The sequence below is a fragment of the Rhinatrema bivittatum genome, chromosome 7, assembly GCF_901001135.1.
Source record: "Rhinatrema bivittatum chromosome 7, aRhiBiv1.1, whole genome shotgun sequence".
In the NCBI taxonomy this organism is placed as follows: domain Eukaryota; kingdom Metazoa; phylum Chordata; class Amphibia; order Gymnophiona; family Rhinatrematidae; genus Rhinatrema; species Rhinatrema bivittatum.
Window position 1 is genome coordinate 217,901,687 of NC_042621.1, and position 18,594 is coordinate 217,920,280.

An 18,594-nucleotide genomic window follows, 5' to 3' on the forward strand; every position below is an offset into this window, starting at 1 on the left:
TATAGACCAGGAGTAGGCAACTCTGGTCCTCAAATGCCACATACAGGTCTGGTTTTTAAGCTATCTACAAAGAATGTTCATGAGATTTGCCTACATTGGAGGCCGTACATACAAATCTAGCTCATGAATATTCATTGTAGATATCCTGAAAACTAGACCTGTATGTGGCATTCGAGAATCAGAGTTGCTTAGTTAGACTGAAGGGGCCCCATATGGATGTGGGAGATGTGGCATGATACATGTACCCAGTAGGGCAAGTTCAGAGTTCTAGAAACATTTGAAGTAAACTCATTTCTGGGAACCAACATCATGCTATCCTTGGAGAACACCTGTTAAGGTAAACCACTCTACTTTCCTTGTCATTGCTCAGTTTTTATATTGTGGTATCAAGGGAGTCTCACTGGAATTTAATTTCCCCAAAAAGGGCTGCAGAATGTTTGAAGAAACGCTAATCAGAATGATAAAATTGCTTTAAGTATGACTCTGCTATAATTCAGACTCTTCAAAATCTGGAGAGGGAGAAGTCCTAGAAAATCATGATTGTCATAATGTTTAGAGATGACTTTATATGATAAACTGAATAGGCCTTAAAAGTGGTCATAAAAAATAGATATTTAAAGAGAAACAGTTTGAAAAGTACTTGGTATTTTATGGAGCTGGAAATTGTGTTCTGAAATTTGTAAAGCTAGAAATATTTTTTAGGAAGCTTGCTAGCAGGTTATGTAAATCTTTTGCTTAGCAATGAAAACAGATTTAAAATATACTGTTTAGATGTTCTTGGATTTCATAGCCATTCTCTTAATCTGTTTTATATCTTTACAGAAGTAAAACAGTGACACTTATCCTCCTTCAAAAATGAACTTTATGTAAACAAAAATATCAAAGGTTGTCCCAACTTCTCTGTAGTTGGCTGGATCAGCCTTTGCTTCTGCACTTAATATCTGAACTAATCTTTTGTTCTATGTAGGAAATTTAAAAAAGAATATTCATATCTTGAAATAGTTCCTTTTTACAGCGTTCCGCTTGACCTACTTTTTAAATTGGTTTCTGAAAGACCTCAATCCTAAATGTCAAGTTCATACATCAAAAGTGTCTTAAAGATATGTGAAACTCTTAACTTTGTGTTTGCCTTTGTACAAACTATATATTCATTTATAAAATGAGGTGGGGAGAATTTTCACTTTTAAGAAACTATAGCAAGATTAAATAGAATGCTTGGGATGCTGACTATTATTTTTCAAAACAGTGAATGCCTTAAGAGAGAGCGAGAATTGCTGGAAGACAGATGTGATGAACGTATAAAAATATTCCAGAATTTAATAAGTGAATGTGCAAAAGAGGGCAGCACAACAGAAGAAACTGTGAATTCTGAATCCTTTTCACCACAACGATCAATTAAGGTATTTTTCCTGAGTGTGTGTTTGACGTGATAGTCTTGTTGACCCCCTAGTTGTCAGAGCTGGGATTTTGACAATTGACAGTATGCACATTCTCATGTTGCTAATATAATGTTAAATGAAGATCTTTCAATTTTGTTTTGGAGTTTTTGAATTATTTTTTCCTCATGGGTCATTGATTCCAATGCGAAACAATGGTTTAGAAACACAAATTGTGATAAATGAACTGGTGGAGAAAAAGGGCTAATATAGTATGTTAGAGTAGTGTTTTTCCTTTGAAATAGAGTACCTTAATGCTGGTAAATTTAGTTTCTGGCTATTCTGTGTGTCTTCTGGCTTGTGTTAATATACCTCTAAAGTTGTCATTAGATACTGTTAAGCTTCCTCTATGCTTATGGCCAGGGACACAAGAACACTTAGACTCAGTAAAAGTATAATTCTCAATTCCAACAAAACGGAAATTCTCCTTGTCTCTCAAGACAATAACCATACAAGGCCAAATTTAAACCAAACAAATCAACCTTCCTTCTCTGCACAAGTGAGAAACCTAGGAGTCATTATGGACGACCAACTAAACCTAAAGAGATTCGTAAACAACACTGCCAAGGAGGGCTTTTATAAATTACAAGTCCTTAAACGCCTCAGACCACTACTGCACTTCCAAGACTACAGATCAGTACTCCAAGCAATCATTTTCTCGAAAATCGATTATTGCAATTCCTTGCTAATCGGCATTCCAGCTAACACCCTTAAACCCCTTCAAATGCTGCAGAACGCCGCAGCCAGGATACTAACCAAGACCAACAGGAGAGATCATATCACCCCCATTTTGAGGGACCTACATTGGCTCCCAATTAAGTACAGAATACTTTACAAGACATTAACTATCATTCAAAAAACCATATACAAGGGCAGTCCGCTTGAACTCAACTTTCCTCTTCTACTTCATCTACCATCCAGACCAACGAGATCAGCTTATAAAAACACTCTCCAAACAACACACGTAAAAACTTCGCTTAGCAAACGAGCCTTGTCCTCAGCAGGTCCATCCTTCTGGAACTCGCTACCTTCTTCTCTCCGGACAGAACATTGCCCAATCAATTTCAAAAAAAGACTTAAAACCTGGCTTTTCGAGCAAGCGTTCAAATCATGATAATAAATCACATCAACTTCCACACACCGGCAAATAATCCATCCAAAGACTCTCAATCAAGCCCAAAACATAACACTTCACATTCAAAGATAATTTTAAGTTTCCCATTCTTCCTTTATGTTTAAGTTATTTTACCCATGTATTCTGTTCCAAGTTTTAAGTCCCTGTTCTATGTAACTTGCATTCTACATGCATGTCTTGTTCAGTTATAATGTAAACCGAGCTGATATGCAATCCTGCATGAAGCCCGGTATATAAAAATGTTAAATAAATAAATAAATAAATAATGTATTTTTATTAGTCAATATAAGTGTTCTCGGGAGATGCTGGGTACTGGGTGCCCTTAGTCTTACAATCTGACCAGCATCTCTCTGGATACAGGAAGTGATCCTTCTTTTATAGGTAACATTCAAATAGAGGAAAAGGATAGAAGGTTCTAGGGACTTGCATGACTGCCCAAAGAATCATTTACATAAGTTGTGATGTCAAATGCATGATTAAATCATCCCTAACTATCCCTGATTGGCTTCCCAGGATGTGTAGCCCATTTCCCATGGCTCTCTTTGTTCTGTTAAACTCTTACTGGTCAAGACAATCAACACATCTGTAACTGTGGATTACAAACTCCTGAGAATAGTGCCTGAAGCTCCCCTGTGGTGACTCTATGAATAGACATCACCTGTCTGGTGCCAGCTTGCCTCCACAGATATCCAGGGACATTCTGTAAGTCACTCAGAGTCCATTCAGCCCAGGCAGGCCAAAGACACGCAGAGGGTTCTGGGGATTTCCTTCTCCATTTTGGTCTTCTGTTCAGGCATACTTCTCATTTCCCTCTTGTGCCACTTACAAATGGCAAAGTGGCACACCCAAGTACCAGTTCGGAGGACAGAACTGTATGAAGTCATTATGGCAAATGGGCTAAATGTGTAAGCTAAGCTAACCTTGTGTGTGTTATCCCTCTAGATCCCCCTAAAAGTAAATGAGACTAATAGGCAGACATGCACTCTTGAATTGACAAATAATAACAGCATAACTAAGTTTCACTAGGTAGTCATTAGCTCTATGATTGAGCTATAAGGATACCTGTGTTATAAAAAGGACCTAATTTATAATAGCAAGACCACATATGTTATTTTTCAGAGTCAAGTAATTACACAATAGTGGTGTAACAGGAGAACAAAGAGATAATAGTATGAAAATATTATGTTTCTCATATAATACTAGGTATACTGGGCAAATCTTTACAAGGAATACTGTTATTGTAAACTACTACCCAGGATAATATTCATTGCAATGACAAGCAGGGATATAATCAATGCACGTTACCAGAAAAGTGAAGGACAGCATAAGGACTCATACTGTGTTGTGCACACATCCTGTGGGACAAGCTACAAAAGTGTTGCAAAAAATAAGACATGTTCTGGTCATAGACAGAAATGGGCTTAGGTGAACAGAAGTGTCACACTACCAGCGCACATCTGTGAGCGCTTGTGACTAAAACCTCTTCAGTCATATATGAATTTAGTTTGGAAACCACAATTCTTCTTCATCCAGTCAAGTAGTCTGTTCAAACAGGTTATGCATGCCAATCAGCAGATGGAGACAGATTAACAGGCTCGATGTAACCTCATATATACCTCTCTGCTGACAGAATACTGGCAGGCTGGTGTCTCCAGCAGATGGTAGACAATGCATACTGTGGTGTGGACTTAGGCTAAGAGATTGGATGGGCCTTTGGTGCTCCTGAGGTGACAGTTGAAGCTCCCTTCCTCAGTTAAGCTTGATCCTATCTGATTTGTTCAAATTGGAGGGTTGGGGGTGAGAGTGGGCTCCACAGGTGATAGCCTCTGCTTTTTCCCTCTGTAGAGCATTTCTATTCCAGGGGATTTCCAGGAGGGTAAGGTTAGTTTCTCCTCACCCTCCATTTATTCCTTCCTTCTCTCTTTTAAGAGCCCTGTGTAATTTAAGTGACTCTGTTGCTTAAAAAATTTTCTTGTTCTCTGCATGGGGGAGCAGGAAAAAAAGCTCCAACTGGAGCTGAGGGGCTCCCGGCTACTCTTTCAGCAGCATATCCCGCAGCAGAGTGTTAAGGTCAGGAGGCAGTTTGGGTACGTTTTGACTAGCTTGCAGATATTTGCTAGGTAAGAGGGACTGTGTTGGAGATTACGGGAAGTTAAGATGGTGTCGGCTAGTTGGCACAGGAGAAAAAATGCTCTTTGCACAGCCTTCCCACCTGTGCTTAGTTCAGACTGAAAACCATCTCAGGGAATGCAAGGAATGTTCCATGGCCTGGGGGGAGATGCCTGCCTGCGAGTTTTTCTGTGGGGATTGGTGGGGCCTCTGGAGATTTCCCCTGGGTAATGCCTCCCTTTTCATGGGGGAGGACCTAGCAGCCATGTTAGGGAAGGGGACACTGATCAAAGGGGGGGGGGGGGTGTCTTCCTTAAGTCCAGAGCACCAGTAAGCCCAAGGGGTTTTGCCATTGTAGACACTCAATGGCTGCATTACCAGTTTTGGATCCCTGACCTTGGATGGAATAATTTGAGGGTCTGCAATTTTTTGGAGGGACCAAAGAACAGCCAGCCTAGTTCTGTTCGTCCTGCCCCTTTGGCAGCAGAAGTGCATTCTGAGAGAGAATGAGCCCAACGAGCAAGGGCAGGATCTTTTCTCTTCAGAGGTTGTGTTCAGGTGGTGCTGACACCTTTGAGGAGAGGGGAGGTCCCTCCTATTGGAGAAGACCATATGTCTGTTTCACTTCCTTCATCGAGATGAATTGCTTTCCCTGATTTTGTAGTCACCGCATACATTACAGATCACTGAGGACAAAGGGGATGCTGTGGCCAGATCCAAGGAAGACCCAATCATGGGAAGTCAAAAGCTTAATACTCTGCTTTTTCAGGAAGCTTTTATACGTTTTGTTCATTTTGTTTTAATATTTTGTTTAATTTTTTATGATGAATTGTTTAATCTAACTTTTGTTAGATTGTTTCTGTATTCTGCTTAACACTTATGTTATAGGCGGTAAATAAATTATGAATGTCATCCTGCTGCTTCCTGCTGTACTAGGCAGTGCAGGATTTAATTGACTTGAAATGGAGAGCTTTGGAGGCTAATTTTAAGAGGGTTGCTCCCTTGCCATGATGTATCTGCTGGATCCTCAGGTGAAGGAGTGATTCCATTTTCACTAGTGAATGCCATGATGTGCTTTGTGACTAAGAGAACCATTGTTCCGGTTGAGGCTCGTGCTGTCCGCAAGGATGTCCAAAACCGAAAGATAGAGGCTATTCTCAATCAGGCCTTTGAGGCACTTACAGTGACTCTTCAGATCTCAGCTTGCTGCTGTATGTGGAGCAGCCTGGGTTGTCTTGCATAGGAAACACAGGAAGAGTTAAGAGAAGACTGCTTTGCTGGTGATGGTTGCATTTCTGCTGGATGGTGGGTATAATTTACCCCTCCACTAGAGGGGTGGTCTCCATAGTAAAAAAAAAAAATAATAACATGCCATTTAAAACTAATCGGAGTATGTTCTTTTTTACTCAACGCACAATTAAACTCTGGAATTTGTTGCCAGAGGATGTGGTTAGTGCAGTTAGTATAGCTGTGTTTAAAAAAGGATCGGATAAGTTCTTGGAGGAGAAGTCCATTACCTGCTTTTAAGTTGACTTAGAAAATAGACACTGCTATTACTAGCAACAGTAACATGGAGTAGACAGTTTTTGGGTACTTGCCAGGTTCTTATGGCCTGGATTGGCCACTGTTGGAAACAGGATGCTGGGCTTGATAGACCCTTGGTCTGACCCAGTATGGCATATTCTTATGTTATGTTCATACTGGATCAGACCAAGAGTCCATCAAGCCCAGCATCCTGTTTCCAACAGTGGCCAATCCAGGCCATAAGAACCTGGCAAGTACCCAAAAACTGTCTACTCCATGGTACTGTTGCTAGTAATAGCAGTGTCAACTTAATAGCAGGTAAAGGCCTTCTCCTCCAAGAACTTATCCAATCATTTTTTAAATACAGCTATACTAACTGCACTAATCACATCCTCTGGAAACAAATTCCAGAGTTTAATTGTGCGTTGAGTGAAAGAACTTTCTCAGATTAATTTTAAATGTGCCACATGCTAACTTCATGGAGTTGCCCCCTAGTCTTTCTATTTGAAAAAGTAAAAAACAGATTCACATCTACCCATTCTAGACATTTCATGATTTTAAACACCTCTATCATATCCCCCCTCAGCCGTCTCTTCTCCAAGCTGAAAAGTCCTAACTTCTTTAGTCTTTCCTCATAGGGGAGCTGTTCCATTCCCCTTATCATTTTGGTCGCCCTTCTCTGTTCCTTCTCCATCGCAATTATATCTTTTTTGAGATGCGGCGACCAGAATTGTACACAGTATTCAAGGTACGGTCTCACCATGGAGCGAAAGAGGCATTATGGCATTTTCCGTTTCATTCACCATTCCCTTTCTAATAATTCCCAATATTTTGTTTGCTTTTTTGACTGCTGCAGCATACTGAACAGACTATTTCAATGTGTTATCCACTATCACTATGATGCCTAGATCTTTCTTGGGTGGTAGCACCTAATATGGAACCTAACATTATGTAACTATAGAATGGGTTATTTTTCCCTATATGCATCACCTTGCACTTATCCACATTAAATTTCATCTGCCATTTGGATGCCCAATTTTCCAGTCTCCCAAGGTCTTCCTGCAATTTATCACAATCTGCTTGTGATTTAACTACTCTGAACAATTTTGTATCATCTGCAAATTTGATTACCTCACTCATATTTCTTTCCAGATCATTTATAAATATATTGAAAAGTAAGGGTCCCAATACAGATCCCTGAGGCACTCCACTGCCCACTCCCTTTCACTGAGAAAATTGTCCATTTAATGCTACTGTTTCCTGTCTTTTAGCCAGTTTGTAATCCACGAAAGGACATCGCCACCTATCCCATGACTTTTTACTTTTCCTATAAGCCTCTCATGAGGAACTTTGTCAAACGCCTTCTGAAAATCCAAGTACACTACATCTACCGGTTCACTTTTATCCACATGTTTGTTACTTCCTTCAAAGAAGTGAAGCAGATTTGTGAGGCAAGACTTGCCTTGGGTAAAGCCATGCTGACTTTGTTCCATTAAACCATGTCTTTCTACATGTTCTGTGTAGCAACTTGACAGCTTTTTTGGATGTGCTGTTGGTCAGTACCGGCGGATATTATCTCTCAAGTCTATCTCTCAAGTCTGACTAAGTTACCTTTTAAGGGGCAGCTGTTTGGGGAGGCGTTGGAGGATATGGCCAAGACTTGAGGACTTGAAGCTACTCAGGCTTCCAGAAGATAAGGCCAGGACTTATATCCTCACTCATCCTGTAGGTGTCCTCAAGAATCCAGGAATTTTTGAAAGGCCATGGATCTTTGGGTCCAAGATCTCATGCTTTTTCTCGGTTCCAATCCTTTCTCTCCAAGAAGACTGGGAAGGATGGGTCTGTGGGTACCAGCTCCTCCCAGATCAGCCCAATGAGGGCTTGGGGGCTGTTCTTTGCATGTAAGTGGAAGGGGATGATCCCAGGGTCTTGCACCTTTTTCAAAGAGATGAGCTGGACACCCTTATTCCCCATGTCCTAACGGAATTGGATATAGATGTGCCTCAGGACCCACCAAGCGCAAGTACAGAGGCTGCGAAGGGTGATCCCGTCCCCCCTGCTAAGACTTTTCCTTTTCACCCAATGCTACTTCAGTTGCTGTCCAAAGAGAGTGGGATTCTCCAGACACTAGCCTGCGGGTAGGATGAGCTATGGATAAGCTCTATCCTCTTCCAGAGGAGTACTTAAAGCTCCTCAAGGTTGCCAAGGTGGACGCATCTGTCGGCGGTCACCAAGAGAACAACCATTCCTGTGACGGGAGGAGCAGCCTTGCGCGACCTACAGGACCGCAAGCTTTGAAGTACACCTCAAGAGAATCTTTGAAGTGTCTGCCTTAGGAGTCAGAGCTGTGGTGTGTAGCTCCCTCATGCAGAGAGCAGGTCTGAGATGGGTGCAGCAGCTGCTCAGTACCCAGGAGCTACCCCCTGGGGAAGCTCAGCAAGCAGAACGCCTGGAGGCGGTGATAACTTATAGGGCAGATGCGCTCTATGATCTCCTGTGAGTTCTGGCTAGGTCTATGGTGTCAGGGTCTCTTCTAGACGCCTCCTCTGGCTCTGTAACTGGTCAGCAGACTCTTCTTCCAAGATGCAGCTGGGTTCTCTCTCCTTTAAAGGCAAATTATTGTTTGAGGATTTGGAGAAGATCATCAAATTATTGGGGGAGAATAAAGTGCACAAGCTCCCAGAGGACTGTCCGAGGAACTTCAGGACGTTCAACTCTTCTAGGAACCGTTTCCGGTCCAGCGTAGTTTTCGTCAGTCGAGACCCGTCTCCCAAAGGCCTCCGTCATTCAGGTCTCAGTCCTGGTAACATTCCTTTTGTGGTCGCAGTCCTTCTTGGGAGGGCGTGCCACAAGGCTCCGCTTCAAAATCAACTGAATGAAAGGTCGCCGGCCCACTCCTCTCCTCCCAGATTAGGGGGATGTCTCTTCCTATTTCACGAGGAGTGGGTCAAAATTACATCAGATCATTGGGTTCTGGATATTCTACAGCATGGTTACGTTTTAGTTTGCTCAGCCCCTAAGAGACAGGTTCCTCTTCACTGCAAAAGCAGCAGATCGTGCATCAGATGCTCAGCAGGCTTCTCGACCTTGGGGCCATCCTCCTGGTACCACCGAAGGAGCAAGGCTTAGGCCGCTATTCTGTTTTCTATTTGGGGACCACGAAGTAAAGTGCTTTCTGCCTGATCTTGGATCTCAAAACAGTCAACAGAGCCCTCAGAGTTCCACAATTCCGAATGGAAATACTACGCTCAGTTATAGCGGCGGTGTGCAGCGGGGGGAATTCCTTGTGTCCTTAGACCTCACAGAGGCTTATCTCCACATCTCCATCCATAAGGATCATCAGTGATTTTCTCCGGTTCAAGATCCTGGGCCAGCATTTTCAGTTTCAGGCCATGCCTTTTGGTCTGGCGACCGCTCCTTGCACCGTCACCAAGGTGTAATGGTAGTGGTGGCAGTGGAGGAAGGGAGTCCTGGTTCATTCCTATCTGGATGACTGGCTCATTCGGGCAAAGTCCAGGGACCTTTGCAGACATTTGGTTGACAAGGTGTTGCATCTCCTAAGCTCTCTCGGATGGATGGTCAATTTTGCCAAGAGCAGCCTTACTCCTTCACAGACACTGGATTTTTTGGGGGCACATTTCGATACCAGCGTGGGCAAAGTTTTCCTGCACCAGGACCGTCCGCTTAATCTCATTTCCCAAATACGTTTCCAGCGCCTTGCACTTCCCACAGTGTGGTATTTTCTCACAGGACAAGCAGGATGGTAGTCCTCACATATAGGTGATGTCACTGGATGGAGCCCTATCACGGAAAACTTGTCTGTCAAAGTTTCTAGAAAGCTTTGACTGACACTGGCATACTGAGCATGCTCAGCATGCTATGATCCCTGTGTCCACGGAGGTCTTCCTTCAGTCTTCTTTTTTCCGTGCTGCAGTTTGCCTCGCGTTCAGGAGCTCTGTGAGAGATTTCTCACAACTTTTCCTCACGGAAACATTTGAAGTTTTACTTCACAAGTAATTTTTCCCTAAACGGGTCTGCCTTTGTGTACATTTCATCGATGCTCGGTGAGTACTCTACCCTGTTTTTCGGTTGGTTTCTGTCACCTCACTAAAGTTTCCCAGGCTTACCAACTGAACTGCGGCCTTCTTTCTCCATATGTCTTTTACCCTCTGTCAGCCCCACGCTGCCCACAAGTGTCCTGCCTGTGACCCCACCGCACCTTTGAGGTTAGAGGGATAGGGACGTCCACGATTCTCTTTGCCGCCAGGGCTGCCATCGATGCTCTCATCGATTTCCCTCACTGCCCCCATTGATGACGCTGTTGATGCCTCCATGGTTTTCGTCAACGCCGTCGATACTATCTGAGCACCTAAAACCCAATGCCTTTGACTACACAAAATGCTCCATGTTTAGGGTTCTTAACCAAAGCCCCATATAAAACTTGGGCGCTAAACAGTGCCAGGAGCAGTGAAGGTACGGTGACAATCAGTCACCAATCCCCATCCGAGACGGCGAGGTCATCTATCTCGGCACTGTGGGAGACATCACTACTGCCACAGACACTATTCCGAATCCCGGTGGCAGTTCCTTGGTGCTGGCGAATGACCGGGCTGAGCTCCGAGGGATATGGCCAGCACTGACGTGTTTCATGTTCGGTGCCGGCACTTATTCCGCACCGGCATCAATGTCCGTGGGCCCGGCTACATGAGTCCTGTGCTCCTCTGTACCCGAGGCATTCCCCACAGACAATGGTGCTGGGTACTGAGCCACCACAAATTGATGTGGAAGTGCCAGTAATGCATAGCCTGTCTCCTCTGAAGCTGCGCTACCATACTGGCTTACAGAGTCGAGCTGGACGTTTACGTCCCTCAGGCTGTCCTCGATACCTCCCGAAATCCACTAACACTGGAGCCATCGATATTCACAGACTCGTCCTTCTGTGATCCACCGCGAAGGACGGTAAGTACTCTAATCCTGCTTCAGCAACCATCCCATCGAGACTTTGTCGCTAAATCGGACAACATGGTTTCGAAAGGTTCTAGGTCGTATTCTCCTCCAAGAACCGTATTGGTGTCACATATCGCTATTGCCAATTATGTTTGACACAACACCAAGAGAACCTCTCTACCAATAATTTGGTATTGCAGTGAGACGTCCTCCCGTGGCCAGCAACGGGACTCCGTACTCGATAATACTCTGGCTTCTGGTTCCTAATTATGGCCCGAAGTCCCAGATACATTAGCTGATCTGCTAGACACAAGATCCAGCAATCACTGGCTCAATTGCAAGCCCACCTCGAGACCTGGTGACAGCTCTGTTTTCTTGCACAGCAGACAGATGCGGGTAAGACTTTTACCGCTTCCGTGTGAGACCAGCTGATATCCAGATTACATCAACTCTGCCAGTTGGACAGCCTCCTGGTCTCTCAACCTTGCCGTATATCAGAGTGGCCATCCCACTTAGTACCAGGGCTTGGGGTACAGTGCCCCGGACACTACAAGGCAGAAAGATGCTCTCCACCCATCCTGGACCTCAATGTCAACAGCTTTCTTCACAAGGGACGGGTAAAATGGTGTCTCTTGTCACTGTGCTTCCCTTCCCGCAATAGGTAGGTGGTCTCTCTCCTCTAGTCTTTCTATGTGCTTCATAGTGAGTCAACAACATTCCAATGCCAATTTCTGCCGTTTGCACTAGCTTCGACAACTTTTGTATTTCACCAAATGCCTAGCAAGTGACTGCTGTTTCTCTACAGAGCCAAACATCATTCACGCTTTCCTTGCATGGACAACTGCCTAATAGGAGTCAATCCAAGCAAGAAGCTCTAAATTCTCCAAGACTCACTATAAATCTACTACATTTCCCTGGGTTTTCTGTTTTACTACCATAAATCCCATATGGAGCAGTTTGGGGCACTACAGTCGCAACGAGCTTCCTGTTCAACAACCGCGCAGACATCCTATCAAATTCCTACACATCTCTGTGCACATGCAGCATAGCCTCAGCTCTTCAATTCTTTCATTGATGTGCCATGGGGTTTTTCACTATCCACTTCACTCAAATGCCCAGACTCTCTATGAGTAAAATTCAGTGGATTTTCAAATATCAGTGACTCTAAGCTGTTCAACCGCTTTCATCCCAGATCCATATTACTGATCCAGAACCAAATCTTCAGATGATCCTGGTCATGGTCGCATTTACTTAGGGTTGAAGAGTTCGAATCCACATCTTCCCCAACCCAATATGCATCTATTCCGCTCCATACAGAGTTTCAATCAACTTCCTAGAGCTTCGAGCCATGAGTTATGCCTTTTATGCCTTCAAACACTGCCTCTGCATCAAACCTTTGTGCATACAGACAGCATGGTGGCAATGTGGTATTCCAACATACAAGCAAGCACAGGCTCTTATCTGCCCTGCCAGGAGGCTGCACAGCTCTAGCTCTACGCCCTTGCACACTCCATGCACATACGGGCCACTTTATCTTATAAGCATACTGAACACACTAGCAGACCTTCTCCATAGATGTCTCCATCCTCACGAATAGTCTCTAATCCATGTGTAGCAAGAAATCTTTTAGCGCTTAGGTCAACTGACCTTGCCCTCTGCACCCGAATCGAACCACAGAGTGGACAGATTCTACTCCCTACACATGCATCAAAATACATTCCCGTAGACTCCTTGCTCGCTCCTGCAACAAAGGCCTCCTATATACGTTTCTTCCGATACCGCTCATAACCAAAACTCTCGTGATGGTACAACAGGACAAATTTCACTGTTTCTCAGAACCACATCCTGGCCTCGACAAGTATGCTTCCCCATACTTCTCAACCTATCACTCCAGTTACTAATTCGCCTGCTCACAGGTCAATCTCATAACACAGACTCACTGATGTTCTCAGCTACTGGTAGCGTCACAACAGCCTTCCACACGTAAATCTTGCAACTCAACATAGCAAGATTGTACTTACAGTGTACACAAAAGGGTATTAGCCCCTTTTTTTTTCTGCACCACTCCACCTCTTATGCTGTCTAACATTCCCCTCGGATTCTGGTCGCCAGACATCTTCTGCATGGGTACACTTCAGTTCTATTTCACCGTACCACCTGGGAGAAGGGGATGCCTGATTAATGGCTCAACCCCTAATGGGTCGGCTTATCATGGGTTCTCTACCAATTAAGCCTCCTCAACAATCAACTGGTTACGGAATGGCGGCCTACATGTAGTGCTTACGAAGCTCATATGCTCCTTGTTCGTGCCTTTGCATTCCTATAACTTTAACAGTCCAACATGGGAAATTCCCTCGTAGCCATCACTTCTGCTACAAGGGTCAGTGAGTTACAAACCGTGTTGCGTACTCACCCGACACTAGGTTCCTCTGACAGTGGTCCTCCATACTCACCCTAACTTTCTTCTTAAGGTAGACACAGCCTCTCACCTTACTCAGATTGTACTCTGCCCACTTTTCCCAAGGCCTCTCTCTTACCAGGGCGAGAGGTTTTTCCACGCCTTGGACTGTAAGCGTGCACTTACATTCTATCTAGACCGCACTGCACTCCATAGGAAATACACCAAACTCTTTCCTTCTTGGCAAAGACATGCTGCAAGTTCCAGTAGGCAAACACACTTTCTCCAACTGGCTAGCAGACTGTATTGAATTCTGCTGTAAGGCGGCAATCCTTCCTTCCTACGGGTAAGTCAGGCACATTCTGTAATGACCATGGCAAAATCGGTAACACGCTATCATTCAGTACCAGTTGCCGACATTTACTAGGCTGCGACATGAATCTCTCTTCACAAATTCGCAGCCCTCTACTTACATATGGAAGTCTGTCAAGACTCTACCTTTGGCCAACCAGTCTTGAAAAGCTTTCTTCCTGTCTAAACCCCAACTCCTTCCACAACCACCTGCTGTGATTTTCAGGCCGCCTCATTGCCAATAGTATCCCAATTATTGTTCCTCGGCACGAGTTGTCTGCTATTGGCATGTTGTAATATGAATCACACAATATTGGCTCTTATACCATATGTATTCCGGGTACCCCAGTTGTAAACAATACTTCAAAATATCGGTACACCTGGTCTTCTCTTCACACTTATTGAGAGCAAGCTAACATATATTTGTGGGACCTCTCTTCTCAGGGTCATGGTATATTTACCAGACTCATGGTTCTGGGTCCATTTTACTTTATATTTTTTTGTTATTTGTGTGTCATTTTTCACCAATCACCATTTTTTTTGAATTAAATCTTTTTTCTTTTTTCAAAACCAATGAACATAGTCACTTTTCAAGTCACTTTTCAAAAGTCACTGAACTCAACATCAAAAGTACTTATCTGCACAACCCAACACGATCGCGTTTCGGACCATATCCCTTAGGGTCCTGCTTCAGGGGACTAAGATTTTCATCATTTTTCTGTGACAAAATAACCAACAGGAAAAGTTCAATTGCTGCATTCAGTCATGTACGTTCTTATATCCGCGATCCCGGCGTTGGAATCGCCGTTCTTTGAAACATGGCTCCTACCGGATGGCTTTTAAAGAGCTAAATACGGAAGTCCCTACCCTCTCTTAATTCCTGATTGGCTGATCCACTGTCGCCACCTAGGTCGGATTCATGCATGAATTCCCCTCAGTGCAGTTCTCCATTACGTCGTCTTTCCTTTGCGTCCATTTTTTTAAGAGAACGTAACTTTCCACTGCTTAGCGTAGTCTTCAACCAGGTCGGATTTTTGCATGCATTGTCCTCAGCACAGTTTTCAATCACGTCGTCCTTCGATTGCATCTGCTTTTTTAGAGGAACGTAACTGTACGTTACCGACGTGCTAAATCAGGTCGGAATAATAACTCTGTCTTCCGTAGTTCAGTTCTCCATCACGTCATCTTTTCATTTACGTCTCTTTCATTTTATTACTCTAATTTTAAGCGATTTTATCTCACCCCTATTGTAATATGAGTCAGCCTGTAGCTTGCTAATCATACATAATTACAGGACTAGCATCCTGCTTGCCTGTAAGAAAGCAGAGTTGCTTTCCTGTAACAGGTGTTCTCACAGGACAGCAGGATGTAGTCCTCATGAAACCCACCCGCCACCCCGCGGAGTTGGGTCCGCTAACGTTTTCTTATTTTATTTTTTCGCTTGCACTTTTTGATACAAACTAGACTGAAGGGAGACCCCTGTGGACACAGGGATCATAGCATGCTCTGTGTGCCAGTGTCAGTCAAAGCTTTCTAGAAACTTGACAGAAAAGTTTTCCATGATGGGGCTCCGTATCCTGCTGACCTGTGAGAACACCTGTTACAGGTAAGCATCTCTGCTATCTCTGGGCTCAATGGCATCAACTAAAGACTTAGTTCCCTGGGCTTTTGCGCATATGCGACCTTTGCAGAGAGCTCTGCTCTCCCACTGGAAACCAGTGTTGCAGGAATTTCAAGCTCCCTTACCGCTTCCAGATCTTGCCAAGGACAGCCTGGACTGGCGGCTCAGTCTGGATCACTTGCTACAAGGAGCAGACTTGGAAATACCACAGTGGGTGTTCGTGACCACGGATGCCAGTCTCTCCAGCTGGGGGGGCGATGTGTCAAATGCAGTCAGCTCAGGGGCAATGGTCGACGGAGCAAGTGAAATGGCCTATCAATCGCCTGGAAACCCGGGCAGTTAGTCTTGCGCTGAAACGTTTTTACCCCCTAGTGCGGGTCAAGGCGGTACGGATCCTATCAGACAATGCGACCACGGTGGCATATATCAATTGGCAAGGGGGGATGTTGAGTCGGCACGTCTCTCAGGAAACTGACAAGCTCATGACATGGGCAGAACACCGAACCTGCCTGGCAGCATCCTACATCGCAGGAGTGGACAATGTACAGGCGTATTTCTTAAGCCGGCAGTGCTTAGATCCCGGAGAGTGGGAACTATCAGAGGAAGCAGTGGCGCTCCTAGTCTGTTGGTGGGGGTCTCCCCATTTCGACTTGATGGCCACTCAAAGGAATGCAAAGGCTCCCCGCTTCAATTGCAGACGAGAACACGGAGCGGAAGGGTTGGATGCTCTGGTTCTTCCCTGGCCTCATGACATTCTGCTTTATGTATTTCCACCATGGCCTCTAGTGGGAAAGGTCCTACGGAGGGTAGAGGTCCACAGTGGAGCAGCGATTCTAGTGGTGCCGGAGTGGCCACGAAGGCCGTGGTTTGTGGATCTAGTCAACCTTGCAGTGGATGGTCCGCTTTGCCTGGGCCACCTTCCACATCTCCTTCGCCAGGGTCCAGTATTTTTCGACCAGGCAGATCACTTCTGTCTTGCGGCCTGGCTTTTGAGAGGCGGTGACTGAAGAGAAGGTTACCCGGAAGAAGTCATCTCTACCCACCTAAGAGCCAGGAAAACTTCCACCTCCATTTTTTACGTTCGGGTGTGGAAAGTTGTTTTTTTAATCCTGATGTGAAGCAATAGGGGTTACTCCTCGTCATGCTTCAGTGCCTCTGATCCTCTTGTTCCTGCAGAAAGGTCTAGGTAAGGGCTTGGCGTACAATTCTCTTCGGGTTCAGGTGGCAGCCCTCTGTTCCCTTGTAGGTTGCCTGGAAGGAGCTCCTCTGGCATCACATCCTGACATAGTCAGGTTCTTAAAGGGAGTAGCACTTGAGGCCGCTGGTCCGTGCCTTGTGTCCCTCGTGGAGCTTCAACTTGATTCTTCGTGTTCTGTGCGAGCCACCTTTTGAGCCGCTGAAGAGAGCTACCCTCAAGGATTTAATTCTAAAGACAGTCTTCCTGGTGTCTATTTGTTCAGCCCGCAGAATCTCGGAACTTCAAGCCTTGTTTTGTAGGGAACCCTACCTCTGTTTCACAGATGCAGGAGTGTCTCTGACCTCTGTGCCATCTTCTCTCCCAAAGGTGGTGTCAGCCTTCCATATAAATCAGTCTGTAGAGATACCAGCATTTCAGGAAGAGGACTCCAGAGAGCTTAGGCAGCTCGATGTTAAGTGCGTTCTCATTCACTACCTGGAGGTCACCAACGATTTCTGTTTGTCGGATCATCTGTTTGTCCTCTGGAACGGACCCAAGAGAGGAAACAAGGCCTTTAAGACTATAGCTCGCTGGTTGAAAGAAGCAATCACTGCAGAATACGTCTGCACTGGTAAGCATCCTCCGGAGGGTATTAAAGTGCATTTGCTCTGTTCACAAGCGACTTCCTGGGCAGAAAGCCAAGCGGTGTCTCCTCAGGAAATATGTAGAGTGGCTACTTGGAAATCGTTGCACACTTTTGCACGTCACTATCGTTTAAATTTACAACCACCAGTGTTGGGCTCGTTTGGCAAACAGGTCATTTGAGCAGGGCTATCCGGGGCCACCCTATCTAGGAAAGCTTTGGTACATCCCACGGTCTGGACTCATTCGGGTACGTTTAGGGAAAAGAAAATTATTCCTTACCTGCTAATTTTCCTTCCTATAGTACCACTGTTCAGTCCAGACGCCCACCCACTGGTTCTTATGATTTTGTCTTGAGCAGCAGTACTTTCTTTTTTGGCACAGATAGCCGTTCGAAGATGCTCCTAAGAAAATGCAAGGATTCTCGAATGTTTGGGTTTTCCATTTGCAAGTTTATGTCTAAAGTAACAAATTCCTCAAGATAACATGTATATAGTTACATAAACAGTTTAGTTTTGCTTGATCCATTCACCAGTTGGTAGTATTTTCTGCTTTGATGTTCTTAATACTGAAAGGACGCAGAGTGCGCCCCACAAGTTTTTCTCTGTCTCCATCGGCTGGAAGGGAAGCATAGCCCATGGTCTGGACTGATCCGTGGTACTACAGGAACGAAAATTAGCAGGTAAGGAATAATTTTCTTATACTTGGGTACAGAGAACATTTAAAATGTATTGTTTTTTTTCATATAGTTGTCTTTTTAATAGAAAAATAGCTGTTATAAGGGAAAACATTTGCAGGAGCAAATGCACATGCTGAGAATGTTGTTGTGAACTGATATCTAACATGTCCTTGAATTCTAGAAAGAACCTGAAGATCTGCCTCTTGAAAATTTTATTGACTCTGTGCAGAGTGATTTGACAGTGATAAAGAAACAGGCTATAGAAGCTCAGTGGCATATTTCATCCATCTCTGAGCCACAAGAAGCAATTGTTGACTTTGAAAAAAGATTGGCTGAGGTCAGTGATGAGCTAACCAAAACCAAAGAAAAATTGGCCAAGAAAACACATGGTGAGTTTCTAAATGGTGTGTTTATAAGCAAAAACAGTTTGTTCAGTTGAATTGTATTGGAACAGCAGAGGCCCTACTTTGAAGTTCATGTTTGGCCATTATCTGGCTGCCTAGGTTAGTCTGGTAAACATATCTAGCTAACTTGGCTGAGATATTCAGCAGTGCAATAGTGCTGCTGAATATACT

General features: G+C 44.5%; 1 protein-coding gene across 1 annotated transcript in view; it reads left to right on the forward strand.

Moving 5' to 3' along the window:
- Positions 1-18,594, forward strand: part of KIF20B (kinesin family member 20B) — a 401,219-nt gene that overhangs the window by 178,330 nt on the left and 204,295 nt on the right. Inside the window, exons 15-16 of the mRNA XM_029610715.1 lie at positions 1,247-1,400; positions 18,201-18,408. Of these exons, the coding sequence (XP_029466575.1) occupies positions 1,247-1,400; positions 18,201-18,408 (362 nt within the window). The remainder of the gene's footprint in view (positions 1-1,246; positions 1,401-18,200; positions 18,409-18,594) is intronic.